The sequence below is a fragment of the Labrus bergylta genome, chromosome 2, assembly GCF_963930695.1.
Source record: "Labrus bergylta chromosome 2, fLabBer1.1, whole genome shotgun sequence".
Classification (NCBI taxonomy): Eukaryota; Metazoa; Chordata; class Actinopteri; order Labriformes; family Labridae; genus Labrus; species Labrus bergylta.
In genome coordinates, this window is record NC_089196.1 from 26,458,489 (window position 1) to 26,481,437 (window position 22,949).

A 22,949-nucleotide genomic window follows, 5' to 3' on the forward strand; every position below is an offset into this window, starting at 1 on the left:
TGCGTTGAAGCTGATGGAAGCACTAATAGTTAATGAGGTTTGGTCAAAAGAAGTCAAGACACCACATTTATCTTTTCAAAGGTATGCAAAGGCATGTTCATCTTTCTTAATCCCTACTTCTCTTTGTGTCTCACGTCAGCAGTAATTTTACCTCCCTCAAATTATCCCTCAACTTCTTTCCCAATCCCCCTACTTTCCTCTATTATCCAACTTCACTTCTTCTTTTGCTTCTTTTTTACGGTGAACTTCGGTAACCTTCTCTTCCCCTTCTTTCTATCTATCTCTATCTCGTCTCATAATTACGTGTCAACATTTGCTTCCCATTCTCTATTTCTGACCAAAGACATCACAGGAACGAAGCAGAAGCTGAAGAAGATGAAGGCAATATACACATCAACATGTCGGGGAATTCATTTCCAGTTACCCTCAAATCAACGTGTTAATCATTTTCTGCCTTTCAATCAACTCTGACAATGTCTGGGCCTGCCCACTGGCCTCCGTAGCCGAGTGCTTTTATGCGGCAGTCATTGGAACAAGTTGACGCAAGAACAAGAAAATTGCAGCAATGTTGGCCTTCATGAGTCAGTAAGCAGATACAAAGGAGCATCCACGGAAGAGGACGCAAAGACAAAGAGCAGGTAGAAGATTTGATTTGACCGAACGATGGCGTCATGTATTTGCGTCTCAGCAAAAGAGCTTATTTCCCCTCATTGGAAAAGACATTGACATTAAGTCAAGGAGTCCAGAGATGCAGAAATTCTCGATGTTAGAGTCCTCCACATAATTTATAATTATCAGTCAGCCAGATCACGGATAAATGAATCAGCATCAAAGTTATTTAATCATGAAGTACCACAGAACCAAAGGACATAAGGCGCTCGAACACATGACAAGGATCAGAGTGACTCACTGGATCACACATGAATGTGAAGATAAGATGAGAATCTTGCTGAATACATTTATCTTTTTGATCCCGTTCTGCAGTAACACGTGACCAGGTTTTGAGTGTATCCAAAAGCCCACACCGTGTTTCACAAACAGACCTTCTTTGGCCCTTGAGACCAAAATGAATCAAAGGTAATGCTTTATAAACTGGAAAAATTCATGCACAGGATGATGATAAGAAAATACATATTCATCAGTGGCAGTGAAGCAGGGCAGAATCACAACATCTGATTTAAGGCTCCATTAGCAGTAAAAGCTCGCTAATCCCAACCCCTCAGGGATGATGACAGAAAAGTTTAAAATGTATTCTAAAAGGTGATCAGATTGGCAACTAAATTGTCGTCGACCAAAAAAACATCTCACACATGACGGATTAACTTTTGGTTTTCCTGCACGTAAAACAAAGCAAGTAAACATTTGAGAATTGGAACTTAATGTGTTAACCCTGTTCTTCATTGACAGGTTGAACGCCCACAAGATAAAGAGAATAACATGATTAACTTTAAACCTTACCAAGACAAACTTGTGTTTCTTTAGGCCTATGTTTTGGTCTACACATGCCTGACTTTAGTTCAAAATGAAGGCCAGTAGTCTGACGTCAAATGCAAATTTCCACATAGTCCGTGCACGCCGCGGTCTGACAGCGCTGTAATCGCTGTTCACTAGTTCAGAGGTGCTGCATGTCATCAGGCAAGGTAGGCAACTGCCAACTGCCTGGGGCCCCAGGCAAGTAGGGGGCCACCGTGGGCTAAAAATCTTTAAACCATAGCAGAGCTTAAGTGTGCACATTTTACATTTTATTACTGGAGGAAACTTCCTTAAGTGTGCTCAATCTGACAGTGCTCACATTGTTGCACTGCTAAGTGTCACAATTTTGCAGTGAAACTTAAGTTTGTAAATTTAAGTCATCATGTGTTTGTATGCTTATAACATAATGGTGATGAACACTGGTTAAGTCTGGCTCACACTGCAGGATAATCGGGCCGTTTTGAGCTCCGATTCTTCCATCCTGACAATCGCAGGGTCGTAAACGATTCAGTCGTACAGTGTGAGCTGACATGCCACCCCGACTTTTACACAATCGGGAAAAAAATCGCAGAGTGTGAGCCAGGCATTAGAGGGGCCCTGTGTGAGTTTTTGCTTCGGGTCCCAACAGACTCTAGAACCGCCATTGCACTAATGGACCAATGTCTCCATGTCATGTCAACTTCATTGCAAGAACTGCTTTGCGTCACACTCTTTTTCAATGAATAATGCACGCCATGCCATAACAGTCTGGGTTGTTGTTCCAACGTATTAAACAAGATTCGACTCCTGACCAGAAGACTTTCTGTGTAAATCAATTGTCTTTGCAGCCGTAATCTTTAAAGGCCACACATTCTGCTCACTCATGGTAAATGTCCACATACATCCATTTGTAACTCACTTTGAATTCACTTACTTTGAAATTTCAGTGCTTCTATTACTCTTTAGAAAAGTGCTGCAAGGTCTAAGTAGACGGTTCTGGCAGAATTTTCCAAAGACGTTCATAGATTTGATATCATTCAAATGATACGAGTGAATTTCAAACGGTTATGAATCATGTTTAATTTTAAACACTTAGCTCTTCATGACTCACACAAGAGAAGCAGAACAAGACTGACTACATCTATGACGTACTTTTTTTTAAGGTTGTCACGGCTACCAGATTGAGTCCCATGAATGGATTTAATTCATGCAAATCAAAAGAGCCTTTGTCAATTTTTCAAATACCAAGTTTGACTGTTAGTAATAGACTGTTAAAAAGAAAGAGAATGATCTTTTTCATCAAAGAACGCTACCATATTGACACAACATGAAAAGTTTCTGCATCTAAAGCAGGGTAGTTTGCTGAACTTAAAAATGAGAGATCTCAACAAAAACTAAAAAAGAAAACAGAGAATGAAAGCTTTAAGAAAGTACAATCCTGAAGCTATGACAGCAACACAACAACTTTTTCAAAACGCAGCTCCCAGCAGGACCACCTACCCCGAATGTAACAACAAAAATCCACTCACTGTGGAAGATAACTTCCAAATATCTTCCAAATGCCTTTTCTTCAGGCTATTCTAGGCACGAGGGGTTAGGAGCAGAGATCATAGGGACTTTATGTGCCATTTCTGTCTGAGTTTGGGTAACTGTCAGCAAGAGACGAAGTAAACAGATGTGGAAATACGTATGTGGAATATATTTTGAAAGATTCTTGCCAGGTTGTGACTGAGCCAAGAAAAGAAAACAGCAAGTAGTCTGACATGTAAATACACGTAAATGCTGTTGTGTTTTTTTGCACAGTTTGTGGAAAATGCATTGTTTCTCCCAGTCATATGGAGCATTCACAGAGTCGAGCCGAATCCTGCAGTAAAATATACTCTAACATGATATAATCTAAGTTTTTCTCTGGTTAATCATCCAAATCTGCTCTTTAATTTAATATATTTTGGGCCCTTTTAGTCATAAAAGCCCGCTGACAGCGATGAGAGCAGGCTTCACTACAAGGAAAAAAAACTTTTCTCAGCCATATTCAGTGGATGCATTATTCAACATGTCTACAGAATATTTTCCTTCATGTTTCATTTGCGACATCTGTCATCTCTGGAATAGTCTCAAACCCCTTTGATGGTCCTTCAAGTAAGAGATGTCAGTTAAAGAGAAAATAGTCCCAAAATGGCAACGTTTTGAAATATTAACACTTTCAGATCAAATGGCAAAATTTATATTTTCCACTTCTTTGCATATCTGATATGAAGTGTGTGTGTTTGTGGGAGAGAGAAAGTGAGAGATGATGATGAATTCCTCTTGAGTACATTTGGACTCATGGCAATATGCCTAATTTTCAAATACTTTTGTTCATTTAATATTCATTTATCCATTTACTTCAAGCTGCTTCAGCCAAGTATGCTTGGCAATATTAAAAAGCAATAATCTGGGTTAGTCTAAGATTGGTAAACTGGGTGTATTTGTACACAGCTGATACTAGTCTTGAAGTATTCAAAATTGGTCTTGGACTCAAGACCGGTCTCGAGACCACTTTTTGAAAGTCTCAATCGCATCTCAGAATCTAAAGCATTTTTACTCTGTCTTGTCTTGGTCTGGCACTCAGGATTTTAAATCAACACCACCACTGACAGGTTATTTTTCCACGTCATCACTGTGATTAGAATTAAAAAGTCACTTCAAGTCATTTAAGATTATATATTTACCCCCGGTTACAGCAGCAAACTTCCAGGTGTTACAGTCTAAGTGAGTGACATGCTTGCTGCACACAAAATGACAATTTTTCATTGATTTTTTATGGTCTTTATCTCGGTCTTGTCTCTGAGCATTCTGGTTTCGGGTATGTCTTGGTCTCGACTTGGTCTTGAACCCTACAGTAAAGGTCTTGGTCTTGTCTCAGCCTCGGCCTCGGTCTCGGAGCCCTCTGGTCTAGGGTATGTCTTTGTCTCGGTTAATGTTGTTTTGAACACTAGCTGATACCCTGGTTTAAATACTATCCTGTATTTGGAGTCCAATCGTAGAACATCTATTGTATTACATGTCTTTTTCAAGATAACAGTCACCATGTGTAGGTTTTGGGCATAATTCATATCATAATATGCACACCTATGCATTTGCTAATGATAAGATCCTGCACATATTCTCTTTCTTTCTCCCTCTCCTTTTCATAAACTTAGCATCAAAAACATCTCAAACGAGAGAAACCCTTACAGCAATGATCGCAATGATTTTCATTTTCTAAACTTCCTCATGTTATTAGTCCTTTATGAGCTGAGGAAGTCCAGGGAAGTCATTCATAACTCATGACAAGCGATATTATTAATAAGACAATGGACCCAGGGCAAGGAACCCACTTCGCTCTTCTGTCTACATGAGGCGTTTGGAAAAGGGAGATGTATGAACAGGCCATGGGCTGGTACGGTCACCCACAAGTACCAGACTGAAAGAAAAGAGCCACGGAGCAGGAACATGTTAAATAATGCAGAATACTGAAGGAGCATGTTGGTTCTGAGAGTAAACCTTTGTGCTTGGAAGGTAAACTGAATGGACATGCATAGTGCATTACATTCTACTGAGAGTCTGTCAGATGTTAAACTACAGCTTTCATCCCAAAGATACATAAAACCACAAATCAAGAAAACCAACCACAGAGACTCACAACAAAGTTACAGTAAAGAGAGATAAGAAGCTTAAAACATGATAACTCTAATCTTTCATCATGGGTTGGCTAAAAATGTTTCTCTCTCTCTTTACAGTTTTTCCATTGTGACCTTTAAGGGTGCAACTATCACAAGATATATCCCTCTGATGTTCATCTATCAATCCAACACACCCTGACTTTTGATTTGATCAGAAACACAAGCCTTAAAAGAAGAACGATTTGTTTTTTGTCCTCAAAGTTCAAACTTCACTTTAAATTCTGTTTTGGAAAACTGCTACTAGGCCAATAAAACAATTAGAACGTGCTACATTGATTTCATAAAATGATCTGTTGTTCATACATTTAGTCCACAAACAAAAAGGGAAGGCTGAGAGCAGAAGTTTTCACGTTGGCCAAAGAAGACAAACCATTGACTTGAAGCAATCTGATGGCTGCTTAACAAATCACACACATCTCCCTGCTATATTAAGTTTTAAGACCTTCATTAATGACCTGTTCAAGTTCCTTTCTGTAAGTGTTCTGAGGTCGATTGTAGATCACTCTGTGCCCTACTTTATTCATACCTTCCATTAACTTTGCTTCTTTTCCCTTTTTTTAACTTCTCCAATCTAAAAGTGAGTGAAAGCCTTAAAATAAACTAAAGCCTACTGTACTGCTTTTCTCTGTTTGGATACCCGGATCAGCGGAGAATTCTTGTAGCAAACCTACATCAAGAACATTTTGTCAGGGAGTTTAAAATGCTTACATTGGCTGCAAAAAAAAAAAAATATTTTGGGGGGCTTTTTAAACAGTGGAATGAATCAGAAATCAGGAAGAGAGAGAGTGGGGAATGACATGTGGGGAAAGCGCCACAGGTCAAATTTGAACCCGGGCCGCCGGCTTCAAGGAAAATAGCTTGTGTTCATTGGTAGGGCATGCTAACCACTTGTCCACTGACCATCTTGTTGTGCCGGTCAATTCATTGAGCTTCAATTTCAATAACAATTTTGGCGTCCCATGATCATGGAAACAATAGAGATTAAAAGATCACTACGCTGCGTGCCATGTTGCTTTGGTTTTGTCCATAGGTTTTGTCACGTGTGGTGAATATTTCAAAGTGTTTATATATTATTATGTTCATATATATTTTCGCTTGTCACTTTTGTTTTCATGTACTGCTTGTTTTTGTCCAGCGTTAAAGTGTTAAAAGTGTTTAAGCTTGAGTACTTGTGATAAATAAACTAATATCTAAAAATTTATCAGAATAATCGTAATTATGATTTCTTTGAGCTTTTTCAGCAGCCCTAGTATCTTACCAAAGCAACAGTTCTTTGAATACCTATCTTAGCTGTGCTTAGCCACACTGAATAATCCTCCTCTTAACAGACCTTATCACCACCGGTCCCAAATCAACTAATGCACAGTTTCTTCGAGTACCTGAAAAGCATCTTACAAATAATATGTATTATTAATCTGAGTAAGAAACAATATGATCATACACTTCCCTACATTCCCTTAATTATCTTAAATTCTAACTCATCACTCTCATACTCTGCCAGTCCTCCTCTCCGTTCCTAATGCCAAGTCTTGTAATGAAGGAAAAGCATCTCGTTCTCGTCTAGCATGAAGGCCTAACGCATCTGGGAGGGAGGTCCTCTCTGTGACAAATGACCTCTCTAAAAAACTCAGCTTGTGAAAAAACAAGGTCCCAGTCATCTCCCTCCATGAGTCTGTCCTGTCCGTCTGTGTCTCAGTCCTTGTGTCTGTGTCTCTCTTCTTTATTCCTCCTCACCACCTTGCCAGGAAAAAGAAGGAGTTATTTGATCATCAGTCTTATCAAGCAATCTTTACCATCTCCTGACACTTCCTCTCAGAACCCCCTCTCCCCTCCATGTCGGGCTCAATTAGATTAAATGACTGCTTTGTCAACCTTGCTAAAGGAGAGGAAGAAATTCTAGAAAACTAATTTGGCTTCATTAAATGGGGGGAGCGACACCTCCATATTCTATAGGCTAATAGCTGAAGCAATTTTCCACTTCTTTTTTCGATCCAATCTCATGGGAGGAATGAACGTGCGGTACTAAAATGTACCCGGTCCTCACAGTCATTTCAACAGTTTCCTCTTTGTGTTGTCATAGGCCATGTTGTCTATTTAAAACTAGTGCCCCAACCTCTGTTATTTCCAGGAGTCAGTGAGGTTAATTATGTCTAAAGGGACACAGATGATCTAACCTTGGATCACCCTGTTCAGTGGGATGTGGTTAATTATGTTTCCAAATCTGCAGTCTGAATTGTGAAGTGCAAAAAGTATTTCACATGCAAAACCTGTGGGTGAGTACATAATGACACATGAATAAAAATATAAAGTGAAAGTAGTGAAAGACTTCAATCTTATGTTATCTTGTCCTCTACCATTCAACTTCATATTCACATTTTCATTTCTTATATATTTCAGACAGTTCATTTATTATTTATTTTCAAATGCATACTGAATCTAAACGGGAAAATCATGTGTGCAATACCAAAAGTGTGCTAACCGATAATAAACTTTAAACTATTTTTCATTATTCCAATGGCACAATACTATAATGCAATATCTCAGTGGTTGAATACTTAAGGCCCTGACACACCAAGGAGATTGTCAGCTGTCGGTCCAACTGGTGAGCGATCGTCAGCCTAGTTTTAGCGGTGTGTCGAGCTCTGTCGCTACCCGTCTGCCTTTTTTGGCCGATTCCACATGTTGAATCGACGTGGTTAATGAGAGGAATCACTCCAATTGGCTGTTTGGGGGTAACATTCAAGAATTCAAACCAAAACTAACAAAACAACAGAACGAGAATCAGAATAAAAAATATCTTACTGCTGGGATTCTGCAAAAAGTGGATGAGGAAAAAGAAGTTAATCCAACAAAAGAGTTGGGTGACAACATTTTCAAGCTTTCATTTTCTCTGCTATCTAGCGGTCAAAAATCCCTTACAGCATGCTCCAAAAAAGGTTTTCCTTAGCACCATCCATGTGTGCAAAAACCTCAACACACATTGTCATAGTCCTCACAGACACACAACACCACCCCCATCATTCACCCCCTCCCTGTCACGCCTCCAACCAAATTAGATTGTGATTGCTCTTTCTGAGGTCACTTTTAATTAAACCGAGATGAGAACATGACACACGGGATTAAGCCCCATCCTACCGCTTCAAATTATGAATTCTTAACTAATGCTCGAGCCTATTGCTTTCAACCATGACCCCTGTGTCATTAATGTATAAGAGCAAAAAGGAACTCCCCTAATTGTCTTCTGCAGAGATAAAGAGCACGACGGCAGAGGGCTGGGTGAAGTGTGTGTTTGAGTGTTAGTAAGAAAAGAGAAAATTTGAAACATATCTTAAATGTAATAAATAGATATATCTTATTATGCATGCACTCTTCTTTTATGTAAGCTGAGAAATGCACCTTGTTTGTGACTGTGCACCATCATTAATACTGACTTGACAAGAAAGAGAGAGACAAAAGAGACCAGAGGAGCAAAGACAATTTCTTTCTTATTAACCATGTACATTATTATGAGTGTCGTGCTGTGCTCAGGGCATCATGAATAATACTGTATTAGACTTGGGAGGCCTAGCTGTTGTAATTTTAGCAGATCTGTTTAATTGGGAGAGACACAGAAAGCTTCCTTGAGTCAGAGAAACATCCATGTGCCTTGTAACATGATTAATATATGGAGGGCCATGTGGGGCAAATTATTTAAAATACACTCGTTAACCTCAAATAAACATTTGTCAAGTCAAACCAGGACTGTGGTGTTGATGTGTACTGCAGTGTGTGAGACTGTATTTGATGAAAACCCAGTGTTAGTGCAGAAACTAACACTGCACAATAACTGTATTTAAATAAACAATAAATAATTATGTGCATGGAGATCGAAAAGGGCGTGGGCAGACAATCAATGCACTGACTCCAATCACAGTATAAAAATGTCACACTCCCCCCTCCCATTGGCCTGGGGGGAATTCTCTGGAGAATATCCTGCTGTGTTCTCACATCAGCTCACTCGGACTTGCTGTGGAAAAAATACTAGGGGTCTGGCAAGAGAAACTCCAGGAGAAGTCTGAGTGAAGAATTCGACTGTTTGTGTTCAGCCACAGCTCCTCCGGGAAAATATCAGGAGTTTTCTGCAAGTGTTAAAGCCCTTACAGACGAGGTTTAACTTCTTACCTCAGTGATGAAGGCCTTGGCGGTAGCAGGGCTCATGAACAGCACGGCTCTGCGTAGTGTGTCCCTGTAGCGGTGTAGCTCCTCCACACGCATTGTCCTGAACATACTTGTGATCATCATGTTGATGTTAGATTCCACCTTCTGAAGGGACACGTCCATACCCTGCTGAGATGTCCGGTCCAGGAAATCCTCAATACCACGGATATCTGGAGAAGGAAAAGAAGAGTTTTGATATCATATCTTTGGGGACGATTATATTCTGAAATGTAGGAAAAATTAACCCCCCAGGCTGAAAGACGAACATGCACCTGCTCATAAACACAGACACTGATTTAACTGATTGGTTTTCCATCCACATGAACAGTTTCAGTAAATATCTCACACCATGAGCTATTGCTAGCAGTGATAACTTGCTATCAGTGAATGTAATTGTAACTCAAATCGTGTCTTTTGCCTCATTCTGCTAAGGCTTTGTTGGCAGCAAAACTTTACTTCTGTCAGAACTGAGTAACTTTCCTTCTAATAACTCGAATATACAAAACATTTTGAAGACACGGCCTCTCTTAGAGACAAGCAAACACAGATATGAAAACTAAAGTATATGGTGGTGACTCATCAAAACTTAGAGAGATGTTCTGACATCTTTTTTGTCTACTGATGTAAGAAGAAAGAAACAACCGTCAGCTACAGACTTTTAGCAACAAAGTTAAGGTCCACTTTTCCATTTAAAGTTGTTTAAAAGGCCTGCGTGTGTACATTTGTCTGGCATATTTAGTATATTTGCATGTAACCTAAACTGGGTTACCTGCTCTATACTGGTGCAATCAATGCAATGCAATGGTTAGGGATGTGTACATCAAATCACATTTTAAAACGTTAAAATGCCTTCATCTTCATTGCATGGCCATGCAAACTTTAAAACACGTGTTTTAGTATCATGCCTTCATCAGGGAGCCTTCATCACAGTGTTCTGGCTTCCTGGCGAGGGCTTGATTCCATGACAGCAAAGGTATTTTAATTATTTAAAAGAGAGTTCTGTGGTGTTTTTTTTCCTGTGATTTAAGAGAAAGGTTTTGTTTTTATGTTGAACAGTTATGAAACCCTTTGCTGTTACAGCAGGAGTCATGAGCCAAAATGTGTTGCCATTTCTTCGTCATTCACCATTTGTTCCCACAGGGCCACCGTGAGATCAAATAACTAATGACACTGTTGGACTTTTTGATTAAAGAACCAGACCACTGTAATTATCTCCATTAACAATTATTTGTGTTCGATGAATAAACCCTCATGCTGGTGTCTGTATCTCTACTGCCTGCTCTGCTCTTAATGAGCTACATTGCAGGTCAAGGTAATCCTAATTAAGGCACTTTGGTTGAAACCACTGCTAATGATGTCGGAGGATATGTTCTCGTGTGTGTGAGTGTATGTGTGGTTATGTAAAGCAACTACCTAATGATGTATTTGATATGGAAAACGGATGACACCGCCGTCATTGCCAGTGTCATGGCTTTGCAATTAACTGGATTGATTAGACTTGTTCAGGGCCACAAGGCAGGGGTGATGGTGTGATTACATCAATGCCAAATTTTGGAGGTTTATCAACGTATTAAGAGGAGAGACATAATGCAACATCAGTGATTCAGAGAGAAATTCATTTAGAGAGAGGGCAAACAATCCTGTGTGCACACTTGCACACATGCCACTAATTCAAAAATGCAGGCTGTCAGTTCAAAAGTTTAGCAAGGGCGCTTGGAGACATTTGAGACAGTTTGTGCGAGTGAGATATACAGATCATCAACTTTTACCAGACCTTAAAGATTACGAATGAGCGTTGTCAATCATTCAGCTAGAACAGCATGATACAGAGAGGAAGAATTGACAGCAAGGTTATAACAGTTTGTGGTGGAAAGTTTGATTCCTCTTTTTGCAACTTTATTCCAGAGTACAACAGCTGGAAACTAAATGTATTGATGAGTTTCTTTATGGAACAGAAAATATATTTGCATGCATGTTGATCTGCGTGTCTCACTGCTTTTGCACAAGAGAGTGCTACATTTAAGCTTCAATCATTTCTAGTAGACAGCATTTTTGTATTGTTTGGTGCGTGTGTTGATGAGATAAGTAGATGAGTGAACAGGGACATCAAGATGGCATCTTTATTGGCCAAACAACATTGCTGTAATTTGAGCTGGAGCACAATGTTATCAAGCAATTACAATCTAATGACTGATATCTACTTATTTTATTTGTTTATTTAACAGGGTCACATGCAATGAGCTTTGCACTGGGGCAGCTGTGGCTCAGTGAGAGGAGTTGATCGACTGGAAGGTTCGATCCCCCAGCTCCTGCAGCTACATGTCCAATGTGTCATTGGGCAAGACACTTTAACCCCAAGTTGCTTTGTTATACGAATTTGTATGAATGGGATTAGTTCATTCTAATGGTCATTTTACATAGCAGCCTCAGCCATCAGTGTGTGAATAGCTAGGTGTGACATGCTATGTAAAAGCACTCCATTTACCATTTACTTCATGTGTTAAAATCAAAGCAGATGCCGTTCATACAGGTTTAAAGTTGTGGGTAATTTGCAACCCTCATCCCTTGCTAGGCTTTTGGGATTAAAACCAAAGCATTAGATTTAAAGGAAGTACAGAAATAGTGAAACTACACAAACAGAAATAATGGAATAAAAATAAAAGACTAAAATAAGGACAAGGTGCAAGCTGGTAAACGTCTAGTTCTTCATTCTGCATATTTTATGATGACAGATTTTGTCATCAATGGTGCCAAGCTAGATAAAGGTTTTACTAGGTTTTATTTTTTGTATGGCTGGTTAGAAAGCTTTTTTTAATCCACAGAATCAAAAAGAATTGCCTAACAAAATAATAAGCAGAAGATATTTAATAATGTTCACAACCCAAAAAGCACAAATCTTGTTTATTCCAATGCAAGCTCTCATGATTTATTTTACAAAGGAGAATACTTTGAATGTTTTGAATGTGTCCAGTTTTCAGCAGCATTTGCTCACCAATGGGATCATGATTCTGTAAACTGTCCCTGCTTTGTGTCATGTCTGCCTCTTTTTAACAGGCTGTGTAATAGTCTCTTTGTCGCCTTGTACCTGTTAGTCCACCTGACAGCCTTCCTCTCCGTCTGTCTGCTGACTCACTAAAGAGTCGCGCTGGCTTCATGAGCCTTCATCAATCCTTTCTCCACACTGGCTTTTAGTTCAGGTTGTGTGTCGAATGCATTTGCTCCACAATGTGAAGAGCTTAAAAACAACAAACCAAGCCGTCTCCCCAAATGAAGCTCTTTCAAACTTGTGAAATGGCACAATGAATAATAAGCTTGTGCAAGACATGAGATTTGGCTTGGTTTGCATTGAAGTGAGGAATATAAAAATGAATATACATTACTGCAGTGATGTACAGGTATATTTGAAGACCCATTGACATCACTTTTTGGTGTGGTTAGAGGTAAATCTATGCAGGTTCTGACCTCATTAAAAATGTTCAGGACTTTCTCTTCATTGTACACCAGTGTAACCAATAACACAGGACACATAACCAAATTTGACAATTGCATTTTCCTCTGTCAACCTTTTTTTTTTTCCATTGCTGCTATCACATGGATTCAGGCAGATGGTCGCCCTTACACCAGATATAATTTTAGCGGACGCGAGCTGAAAGTAGGCGATGCTGAAAGGAAATACTGTTCACAGTAATGCAGTCTTAAAGCTCATGGGAGGATTTTTAGTTGGTAATAAAAACACACTGAAATGAATACTGATATCTATATATGAACTATATATGAAGATTGCTTTTTTCTATATGGTGACTTTATATGCTTTTCATCCCTGTAGGTGTCAGACAAGGCGATTAACAAAACAAAAAAAAGTATTTGACTTTCAAATGTAGCTATCTCCGGTCCATTTCTCCACATTAATAGTAAAAAGCATCCTCACCCCCTCCATCAAAGTTTGCTTGATTCCCCAAATCCTGCTGTTCAAAGGACAAGGCTGTGGCTGAGCATCTTCCTCCCCCACTGCTGAGCGGATCATTAGCTGTCAGCTTCTCTCCATCAAGGAGCTTCAGGACACCAACGCAGAGAGGAAAAAAAAGACAGGCAAAATTGCCACCGACCTTGCCCACCCAGGCAACCATCTGTTTGAGAAACATCCCTCTGGGAGACAGTACCGCTCCATTAGCACCATGATCACCCATCACCTCAACAACTTTTTCCCTGAGCGCTGTCATCTTACTCAGCCACTCACACCCTAAGCCTCCCATGCAAAGACATATTGCGCATCCAAACAGTCGAGGTACCCTTCATCCTCATCTAATAGAGATGACTGTGTCACTTCTGCAATTCCATTACAGGTATTTACATTTACATATATCTTTTAGTGTCTTTATGATCAGGAGTTACGTCGGATTCTCTCCCACCTTGTAATATGCTTTTGTGAATTGTTGCTTTGTGTTTTGTGTTTAATAAAGTGGAACTGAAAAAGTATTTTGTAAAGAAGGCTCAATAAACTAGAATGGTTTCCATTATTCCTCCCAAAACAAGGCAGAGGTTTGAATGGAGCGGTTCCCTGTGTGTCCCTTTACCCAATTCGTCAGGCTTCCCTTCTTCCTCCTCTGTCCCATCCATCCTCCAAGTCTCGAGCTCAGAGTAAAAGCTTGAGTTAATGTAGTGTAGCAGCCAACAGCACACAGGGATTTCACCTGCATGTACCGACCAGCTCAGTTGTACTCTGTCTGTGTTCTGGAACCACCACTCCTTTTTCCCCCTGCTCGCTTTCCTCTCATCCCTCTCCCCTCCCTTGGCTTTTCATCTAAAAACCCCCACAGTTTCCCCCGGTTTGCTTTCTGTTCTCTCAGGCTGAATCTCATTTTTGGGAATGTGTAGAGGCCAAGCTGTTACTCCCCTCAGAGAGGCAGGATCTGTTTCATATGTAATGACCCTAAACTCCACACTGGAGACTGGTGCTCTTATCTTACTAGTGCTATCTTTTTTTTCTCCAAACCCCAACACCATACCATTGGCTCAGACCATGATCTGAAGTAATTTTAAAATGCAAGTAAAGGGATGCAAATTAGCATAGTTACGTTGCGGGCCCCAGAGGATATAGTCCTCGCCGCATTGGCTGTGAGTTCAAATCCGACTTCGTCATCCCCTATTCTCTCCTCACAACATTTCCTGTCTATCTTGCTTGTCTATTGGCTGTCACATCCAATAAAGGCAAAAAATGAAAAAGGACCAACAGTCAAAAGTTGAGTTTTGAGTAAAGAGGAAAATTCGAACAACTTCAAATGAGATCTATATAACTACCAAGATGTCTGCAAAGGTGTCTCTGCTCCACAAGACTCCCTCTCTCACTCCTTCTGCTTGACTTACAAATCTTTCCCACCTTCATTATGATAAAAGAAAAATATGAAACTTCCTGGATTCGCTCTCCATCTGACTTTGCAGTTTCAAGGCTTTCTCCTCTGTGTCCCCATGCTTTTGTTTCAACCATCCTCCCACTGCCAGCGGCACTTGAGGTCTGGCCCAGTAACTCTTGCTACAAGGCTTTATGGGAATTGCCAACCATAACTGGCTGTGACTTTAGAAAGAGGCACTGTCCGTCCTCCAATTACCCCTCCATCCGCCCATCAAGCATGATCGCCCATTGTCCACATCATAATGTAACTTTTGATGCCATGAAATCTATGCTGACCTAAAATAGTTTTGCTGAATTGGTAAAATAAGCTGAAAGAGGGATAAGGGAGGCTCAGTGTGACCTTGCTTAACTTGTATTCCATTTAATTCCAAGTGAAATCTATTTGAATAATTGTAGTTTTATATTACAACTTGGGTCAAGTCAGAAACAGATAATGTTTCAATAGATTGTAGTTCTTATGCAATTATTCTTTCTCACTTTTATGTTGTGTGATAAAAAACCACCAGGTAAAATTATTTTATCTCGATTGCTGCACCCCTCCTCCATCCCAGTCACCTCACTCAGTTCAATATGTTCTGTTCTGCTGTCAGCCCAACATCATTCCTCTTTGCTTTGCTTTCACCTCAGCCTTTCACCCCTGGCTATCCTTATCCCTGCCCCGGGCGTTTCACTGTTTTATGGCTCAAAGGTTAAATATGGATTGAGTCTGGAAATAAATGGAGGCCTGTTTCTTTTAAGCTTAGGCCTATTGAATTAATTCATCAACAGAAACTTGCGCTCAAAATGTTCAAGTGCCCAGCCCTCAGGATCTGAAGCTACACTCTGGAAGTTTACCTCCATATAGGAAATCAAATGCCTGAAGCAGCAGTAGTCTTTCACAATGCTATTGGTCTCTCGATTGACAACTCGTTTAGATCTAAGTGCCTACACTGATCCACCATTCTTCTGCTTTATTTCCCTCCTTCTCTTCCATTCTTTTACTCTTTTTTTTGTTGCCCCAAAGCCCCAGGCTTTCCATTCCAAAAGTCCCATCAGAGAGCTTAGCCAACACTTGTTAAAAACCAACACTTTATAAAAGGCTTGGCACCTTTTAGGAGTGCATCACTTTAAATCTTGTTCCGCTTTCAATCCACCAAACACCCCCCCCCCCCCCACACCCTCTTGTCTGACTTTCACATACCTTAAGTGTCTACTGTTCTCTACACTTCGCTCAACTCCTGTTTTCTTCCGTTCTAATTTATGACCTATTTTAATATTGACCTTCTTTTGCCCTGAGCAGTTTTGAGACTCTTACGCACTGCAGATAATACTTGCTGACTATCCGAACTCAACTGAACCACAGGATTCAAGTGAGGCAGACATCTTTGCCCACAGTGTTCACACCACAAGTGACCAATGGATGTGGTTATGTTGTGTTGTCTCTGTATCTACTGCCAGAAACAATCACCTGCGATTCTTATTATTGAGCCAATGCAATAAAAGTCCCTTCTGAATTCTGTCTTTTCAGTTGACATTTATTGAACCTTCTTGTTTGTCACTTCTCCTGTTTGCTGTGTGAAGAAAAATGTTTTCAGGTAATACAAAAATGGAACATATTGCCACAGTGAGTAATATTACAATGCAGTCAACTTGCACATATAACACAAACAATCTGGCAAAACCACATTCAAAACTTTCAGTGCAAGAACTGACTTAAAGAAGTTTCATCTCTTGTATGCTTCCACTGGAAATAAGAGCTGTAACAGAACTAAGACAATGAAGAAGCTAGATCAAGAAAGTGATAGTTGTCTGATGGAGAACCTTAGGTAGGTTTCCTACTGTCATTGCAAATTTTGAACTTTCTGAGCCACCTCTGTTACTTAAAGTTTGTCAGTCCTTGCAAGCCTCCTACTGCACTTGGGCCCCAGGCAGTTGTCTGCTTTGCCTGTTTGACATCCAACGCCTCAGAGTTTCAACATGACTTGAGTAAGGTAACTGAGAATAACGGAGCAATGTACTCTGTTTTTGAAAGTACTGGATTGATTTTAAGTGTATTTCCCTTCCTTTACACCTTTCTCTTTAGGCTGCCCATTACATATATCAAAACAGAAAATTCAACAGACAACCTTTGGGGTAATCAAAAGCCCCATCTAGCTTTATTAGAAACGTAAGCTTCTTAGGTTTTGTCCTATAAAAATGTCCTCAAAGCAGTCTGCCATACCTCCCATCTCCTTAATACGTTTAGATCCTCATCTCTCTATCTGCTTTGCCTCTCACTAAGCTCTCCCTCTCTCACTAGACTTCACATTGCCAAAGATATTCCATCTTAAGTGTCCTCCAAGGATGTTAGATACTACTCTGGGGTTACCCTGGTTTGTAATAGATTTTAACTCCTTTTCCATTGTTTTTCTGCTTATCTGCTTACCTACCTGCTTTTTTTATTCTGCCCTACCAAATCAGTTATGCTTTTAGATCTCTGTCCCTTTCCACTCTCTTTTTCACTGTTTCTGTTTTACCTTATATATTTCCCATTCCTTGTATCTCTCGCTCTCCAAACGATTTGACTCTGGAGGAGACAAAGTGAGACATGACCTCCCTGTAAAAAAGCCTGTAGAACTTTGGTGTTTGGCTCACGGTGCAGCTTTTTTGCCTCCATTCTTCTGAACCTCATTTTATCATCAATTTCCCACATCTCTCTTGGCAGAGCTTTTATGCAGTTTTCACCTTCTCCTTCACCTCCCACCAGCTTTCCCTCCTGTAGCGTCTCTTGGCTTGACTGTTGTTACAAAAAGGTATCAATCTTCTTTGCATCCATCTCATATCGTTCCTCCTTCTTGTGCTGCCATGCTGCTTTAAAAAACGTATTGCTTCTCCATTCATTCAAGTTGTTGTGTTTTTTCATTCTCCTTCATTGACCACTTTTGGTATCTTGCAGTTATTTGGTTCAAATATGGGGATTTGACACTACCATGTAAGGTACAATATTCTTCAGTGCAAAAAGCCTGGCCTACTTGCCCTACTCGCTTACTGCAAAGTACCAGCAGTTCTCTTCACTGTTTGTGTCATGCCCTCTCACAATATTGGCTCAGCGACATAGGACTGAATGTCTGTACCTGTCAATCTCATGGTGTATTCAGTTTCAGGAAAAAGTACGTTGAATAGAGAAGTTTGTTTGGTTTCAAGTATGTTTTTTAAAATTTGAAACACAATCAAAAAACATTTGTGCAGCTAATATTTTAACACCTTAATATGCGAAAGTATTTTGTATGTAGTTTAATATGCATGCCACTGCTACACCAGGGTAGGTGTCAAATCATGTGGTTTACAGCTCACTTCAGAAAGAGCATGTTTTTATTTCCAAAAACATGACTTACAAATGTATTGGACAAAATCAATAGAGATAAAAAGTCTCATTCTGTCCACAGGGGGCACCAAAGTCAACACAAAGCTGAAGTTCCTCACAGGCGCTTTAAATTGATTAATTTTCAAAAAGCAGAATTGTCATATTTAATATTTTATATTAAGTCAAAGTCAAACTCCCACTGGCACTGTCCTTTTCTCAGTCTCTGATTATTGTTCGATATAAAGCCCATACAGAGATCTCACGTTTCCCTGCCTATGGTGAGTATTATTAAAGGGACACCTTGACATTTCAAATTTCAGACAGTTTTTCCTCTTCATGTCTTCACATTTTAAAGGTCTAAAGATGATACATATAAGGTCAAAATCAGCTTTTTTTAATCCACACCTGTTATTTCATGGATGGAACATTTCTACATTGTTTTTCCGTCTAACCTCTCTGTATTTTTTCTCTTCCTTTTTGATATTCTCTTTTTTCTCTGCTCATTAAGGGGCCTCGTCTGTATCTATTAGGTCAAGTATTTTCCTTTTCAGTATGGTAAATATGCAAATTGGTGAGGTGATGCTCTTTGCTGTAACATCAGAAGACACTTTACAAAACACACTTGTCTTCTTTATGTGAACCCATGGGATCGCTGGTTGACATTTAAACACTTTTCAGTGTGTGATGGGAAGAAAAGACCAAAGGAATAAAGTGGTGTTTTCCACTGTCCCAGCTGGCCCATTACTCTTTAATGAGCAACTTGCCATTAATAATAAAATAAAAAAATAAAAAGGGAGATTTTTATGTAGGAAATTCATACATTTGATAAGCATTAACATGTGAAATAACCTGCAGCACCTGTGACCTGCATTATAACACACATAAGCTGCTATAATTGGTATCCTCCTTAAGATGAGCGTATTGATTTAATTCATAATCATCTGCTAAAATAATAATAAAGAGAGCCTGTACAATAATATAATACGATTCCTTGCAGGTTATCTAAAATGCGCCTGATAGACTGAGCTGACATTTTAGAAAGGTGCACCATTGGCCAACAAAACCAATACATGAATTTATTTACTTGACCTTTGCTCAAACAGCCAATCTAGAGACAGATACTGTAACTGCTTCTGTGAAGTGTTCACTTCTCAATATAAATATAAGTTACTTAGTTTTTATCTCCATCTTGAACATATCCCTGATGGACTGAGTAAAGATGATGCCTGCCTCCTTATGATTTTGGTGATGTCAAGTAAAAAGGTCATTACAAAATATCGGCTTCAGAAAAAAATGCCCTACTAGCTGGCCTCTTTATTGATGTTAAATAACTACATCTTTTACAACAGATAACCTTCTCCATACTAGGGATGTGCATGTTTCATTGACTAAAGGATTAAACGTTGCCACCAGATTACCGCCACCAGATTTTTATATGTTGGCCCGCAATGGGGGTCGAATGTTATGTCCAAGCTGTGCTACTAGCCAGGTCTGTAACCAAAGACTGGCTGTAGCTCTGGTCAGTGGGCCTGCTCTCTCCCGCTCTACTGCCAGGATGTAAACAAGCATAGTGAATGAATGGCATCTCGTAGCACCGCATGGTTTGGCAGAATTTTAAACTTGAAAATGGATATAAAGTTGTATATCGACTGTACTTTACCGATGCTTAACCACATTCAGAGGAGAGGACCAAAGGCTGGGCTTGCTAGCACTGCTAGCATTAGTCATACTTTGAAAACTATTCTCATTGTTGGCCCTGGAGACGCCATGATCTCCTTTTTAGCCATGTTAAATATATTGTACCTAATTTTGACTGTCTGTTGAGTGTTACATTTAGATTAGTCTGAATGCCAAAGTCTTCCATGATTCATGTAAATGCATCATACACAATAATTCCTTTGATTGACGCAAATTTTGCCTTCTTGTCTGATCACTTAATGACCTTGTGTTCACCTGTCCTCTGCTGTTGTCCTTGGTATCATTCTACAATTTTAAAAGTCAAGAAAAAAAGAGACAAAAAATAATAAAAACTTAGTTTTGATCACATTTAAGAACTTTTACAGTTTACAATGACTTTTAAATGTATAAAAACCAAGCCCATGTGTGCCAAATATCAGCCCTTTTATGAAAGACTGGCAACCTAACAGGCATCACATTTTTAAAGTGGCACTTTCAATAGACTATAACCTTTTACTATTGTGCCTCAGGCTCCACTTGTCATTGGCTAAAAGCAAAACAAAACAAATCATCTTAATGTCAACAGTGTTATTCCCCATAAGTGGCACTTCCATCATTTGCTCAACCAGACCTTTATTTCTGTAGTTCTGCCTGGATTATAGGCAAGGTGACACAGCGAGTAACACAGATTTATCAAATTCAATTGATTTTAGATTTTACAGTGTTAATAGAGAGAAAGAGCAATGAAGTGAAAGGAAAGGACAGGGGAAAAAGAAAGATAAAGAACAGCGAGGAAGATGGAGAGAGAGAGAGAAAGAGAGATAATAGAGAGAAAACATGTGTTCTCAGTGTCCGGATTGCACCAGTAGAGCTGAAAATAGGGATTGGGACAGTTGCACCGTAGCTTCATTTGAGACGACACACTCGACTGTCTGTTCTCTAAAGAACTCTCCTTGTTCAGAGGCGAGGCCTTTTGGGAACATTGCTATCATCTTAAAAGGCCATCTCTGTCTCTGTCTTTCTCTCTCTCTCTCTCTCTCTCTCTCTCTCTCTCTCTCTCGCTATACCTCGCTCTCTCTCTTTTTCATTCTTGCTCTCTCCCTTCTCTCCTTGAACAGGGGTGAGGCCATTAGGGAACAATGGTGATATCTTTAAAGGGCCTTCTGTGGCTGAGAGAACAGCGCTGCCAAAACCCAGAGGATCCATGTGCTGAATCGGTCACAGAGCACAGAGGGGATGGGGGGGGGGGGGGGGAGGGGGGATTGGTGTGGTACGCCATGTGTGTATATGTTGGAAATCTTTGTGAACTGCACCACATTTGGGAGCAATTTTGGAGTTAAACGAGCAGATTGAAGGTTGTCTAGCTAGGGAAAAATTGGTGATCCAACTTTAAGGCATGATTGGGGTCAGGTTAAGGTTAGAGTAAAAGCTGTTTCCCGACAGGCATGAATATTTTTGTTAGTAATTTGCATGCAAATAAAATAAAAGTTCAGCTCACGGTGTGAAAAAAAGGTTTTCACAGACATGCAGGAACTTTGATGGAGAGTAATATAAACAAGAAACCACAGCACAGATTATTGACTCAAGGATGGGTTATACAGCCAAGCTGACGAGTACCACAAGACTCACAAGACTGAGAATACTTCAACTATGTAACTGTGTACCTCTTATCTACAAATGAGTTTATAGACAGGATAAGAATGTTGCTTCCAAGAGGTGCTTAGGGCTGATTTAATCACAGTACTTAACAAGCTAACTTCTGATATATTGGACTATCATTCCAGAAGCGCCACATTAAATATCCATCCAATATATACTGCTTGATAGAGCCCACTAGTTAGAACATACTTCCATGTGACATGTTCAATACTCTGATAAAATGCTTTAATGCCTTGGGAGATTGAGTATTAGCAAAGCAGAATGCATTGCAAAACAACTCCACTGCAGAGATCTTATTGGAGATCAATGCAAACAACACATTAATTGTGTTAATTGAATGCAGTGAGAGAAATGGAGCTCCGTTATAGCTGTGAGGATTCAATCATCACTGAATATGCCAATGCAGAAAACTGCTACATGTTTTCTATAAGCAGAAACTTGTGAAAAACCCAAAGCAGAAACCCAAAAAATGTGTGATGTCACAGCTAGCAAAAGTCCAGCGATGACATTGTTCATGAGGTGTGATTGGAATACTTCATGGTTTTAAGTCTCAGCCCATTACGTGGGTAGTGCATAGCTAGTTCCCTTCTTTGTATGGCTCAGATATTTATAAAAGACAGAAGTTCAAACATGAAGGGGAAATCATATACACAGACCTTGCAATTTTGCAACGGCCAGTCAAAGAAAACAGATTTGAAAACAAACCAAAATGTGACCACAGTTCAAAAGAGAGTGTGCAACAAGATGTGATCATTCTTACATGTTGTGGAACAAGGCATCAGCAAGTTTGGGGTCCCAAAAGACACATAAGAGGGCTTAGACTCCAGAAGTTTTTACATTCCTTACACATTTAGAAAGACAGAAAAGGGGTATTTTAGATGAGAGGGGCAAAGAAAATGTATGTACATATTTGCAGACATAGGTAAGTTAATTTTTGAAAATAAAAAAATCAGGGTGCATTACTTACATATGTATTTATCTCAAATCTTAAACCACAACAGTTAAGTTAAAATATTTTATTCAAATCATTGTGTGTGCAAGAACCATTAATTTAGTTTCTAACCCCTCTGGACTCAACATCTGTGCCATTCAGAGACCAAAACTTGACTGTTCGGAGGTGTTAAATTGGGAAAAGTCAGACTGATAGGTCCAGTCTGGGTGAAAATATGTACAATATAAAGCCCTTGTTCACAAGCAAACCTACAAATGATCAGAACCCGTGTTCGTGCACAGAATACAGCGAGTAAATATTCTGAAGAAGCAAGCCAAAAAGTGTCACTTTATGAAATGGACATGGGATGCTTTTAGTCTAATGTTAGAGTTAATGGACTGGAAAGAGAGAGGGCAAAGAGACAGAGGAGCAAAAACAGAGGAGGAGCTAAATGAGACAGCACACTAAACCCGCTGGCAGACTAATGTGTCACTAGCATGAAGATACATATGCATGTCTGTTCTTGTTGTTTGCCTCAATGTCCATTTTTATGCAAAAGAAGGAGAGAAAGGGAAGAAGAAAAGCAAGCAAGGTTTC

General features: G+C 39.6%; 1 protein-coding gene across 5 annotated transcripts in view; it reads right to left on the bottom strand.

Annotated features, from left to right (window-relative positions):
- Positions 1-22,949, bottom strand: part of grid2 (glutamate receptor, ionotropic, delta 2) — a 519,407-nt gene that overhangs the window by 207,221 nt on the left and 289,237 nt on the right. For all 5 annotated transcript variants that reach the window (XR_002278273.2, XM_065950252.1, XM_020643448.3 and 2 more), the window contains exon 4: positions 9,318-9,523. Coding sequence is in view for 4 of the 5 variants with exons in the window: in XM_065950252.1 (XP_065806324.1) it covers positions 9,318-9,523 (206 nt within the window). In the remaining variant the exon portion in view is untranslated. The remainder of the gene's footprint in view (positions 1-9,317; positions 9,524-22,949) is intronic.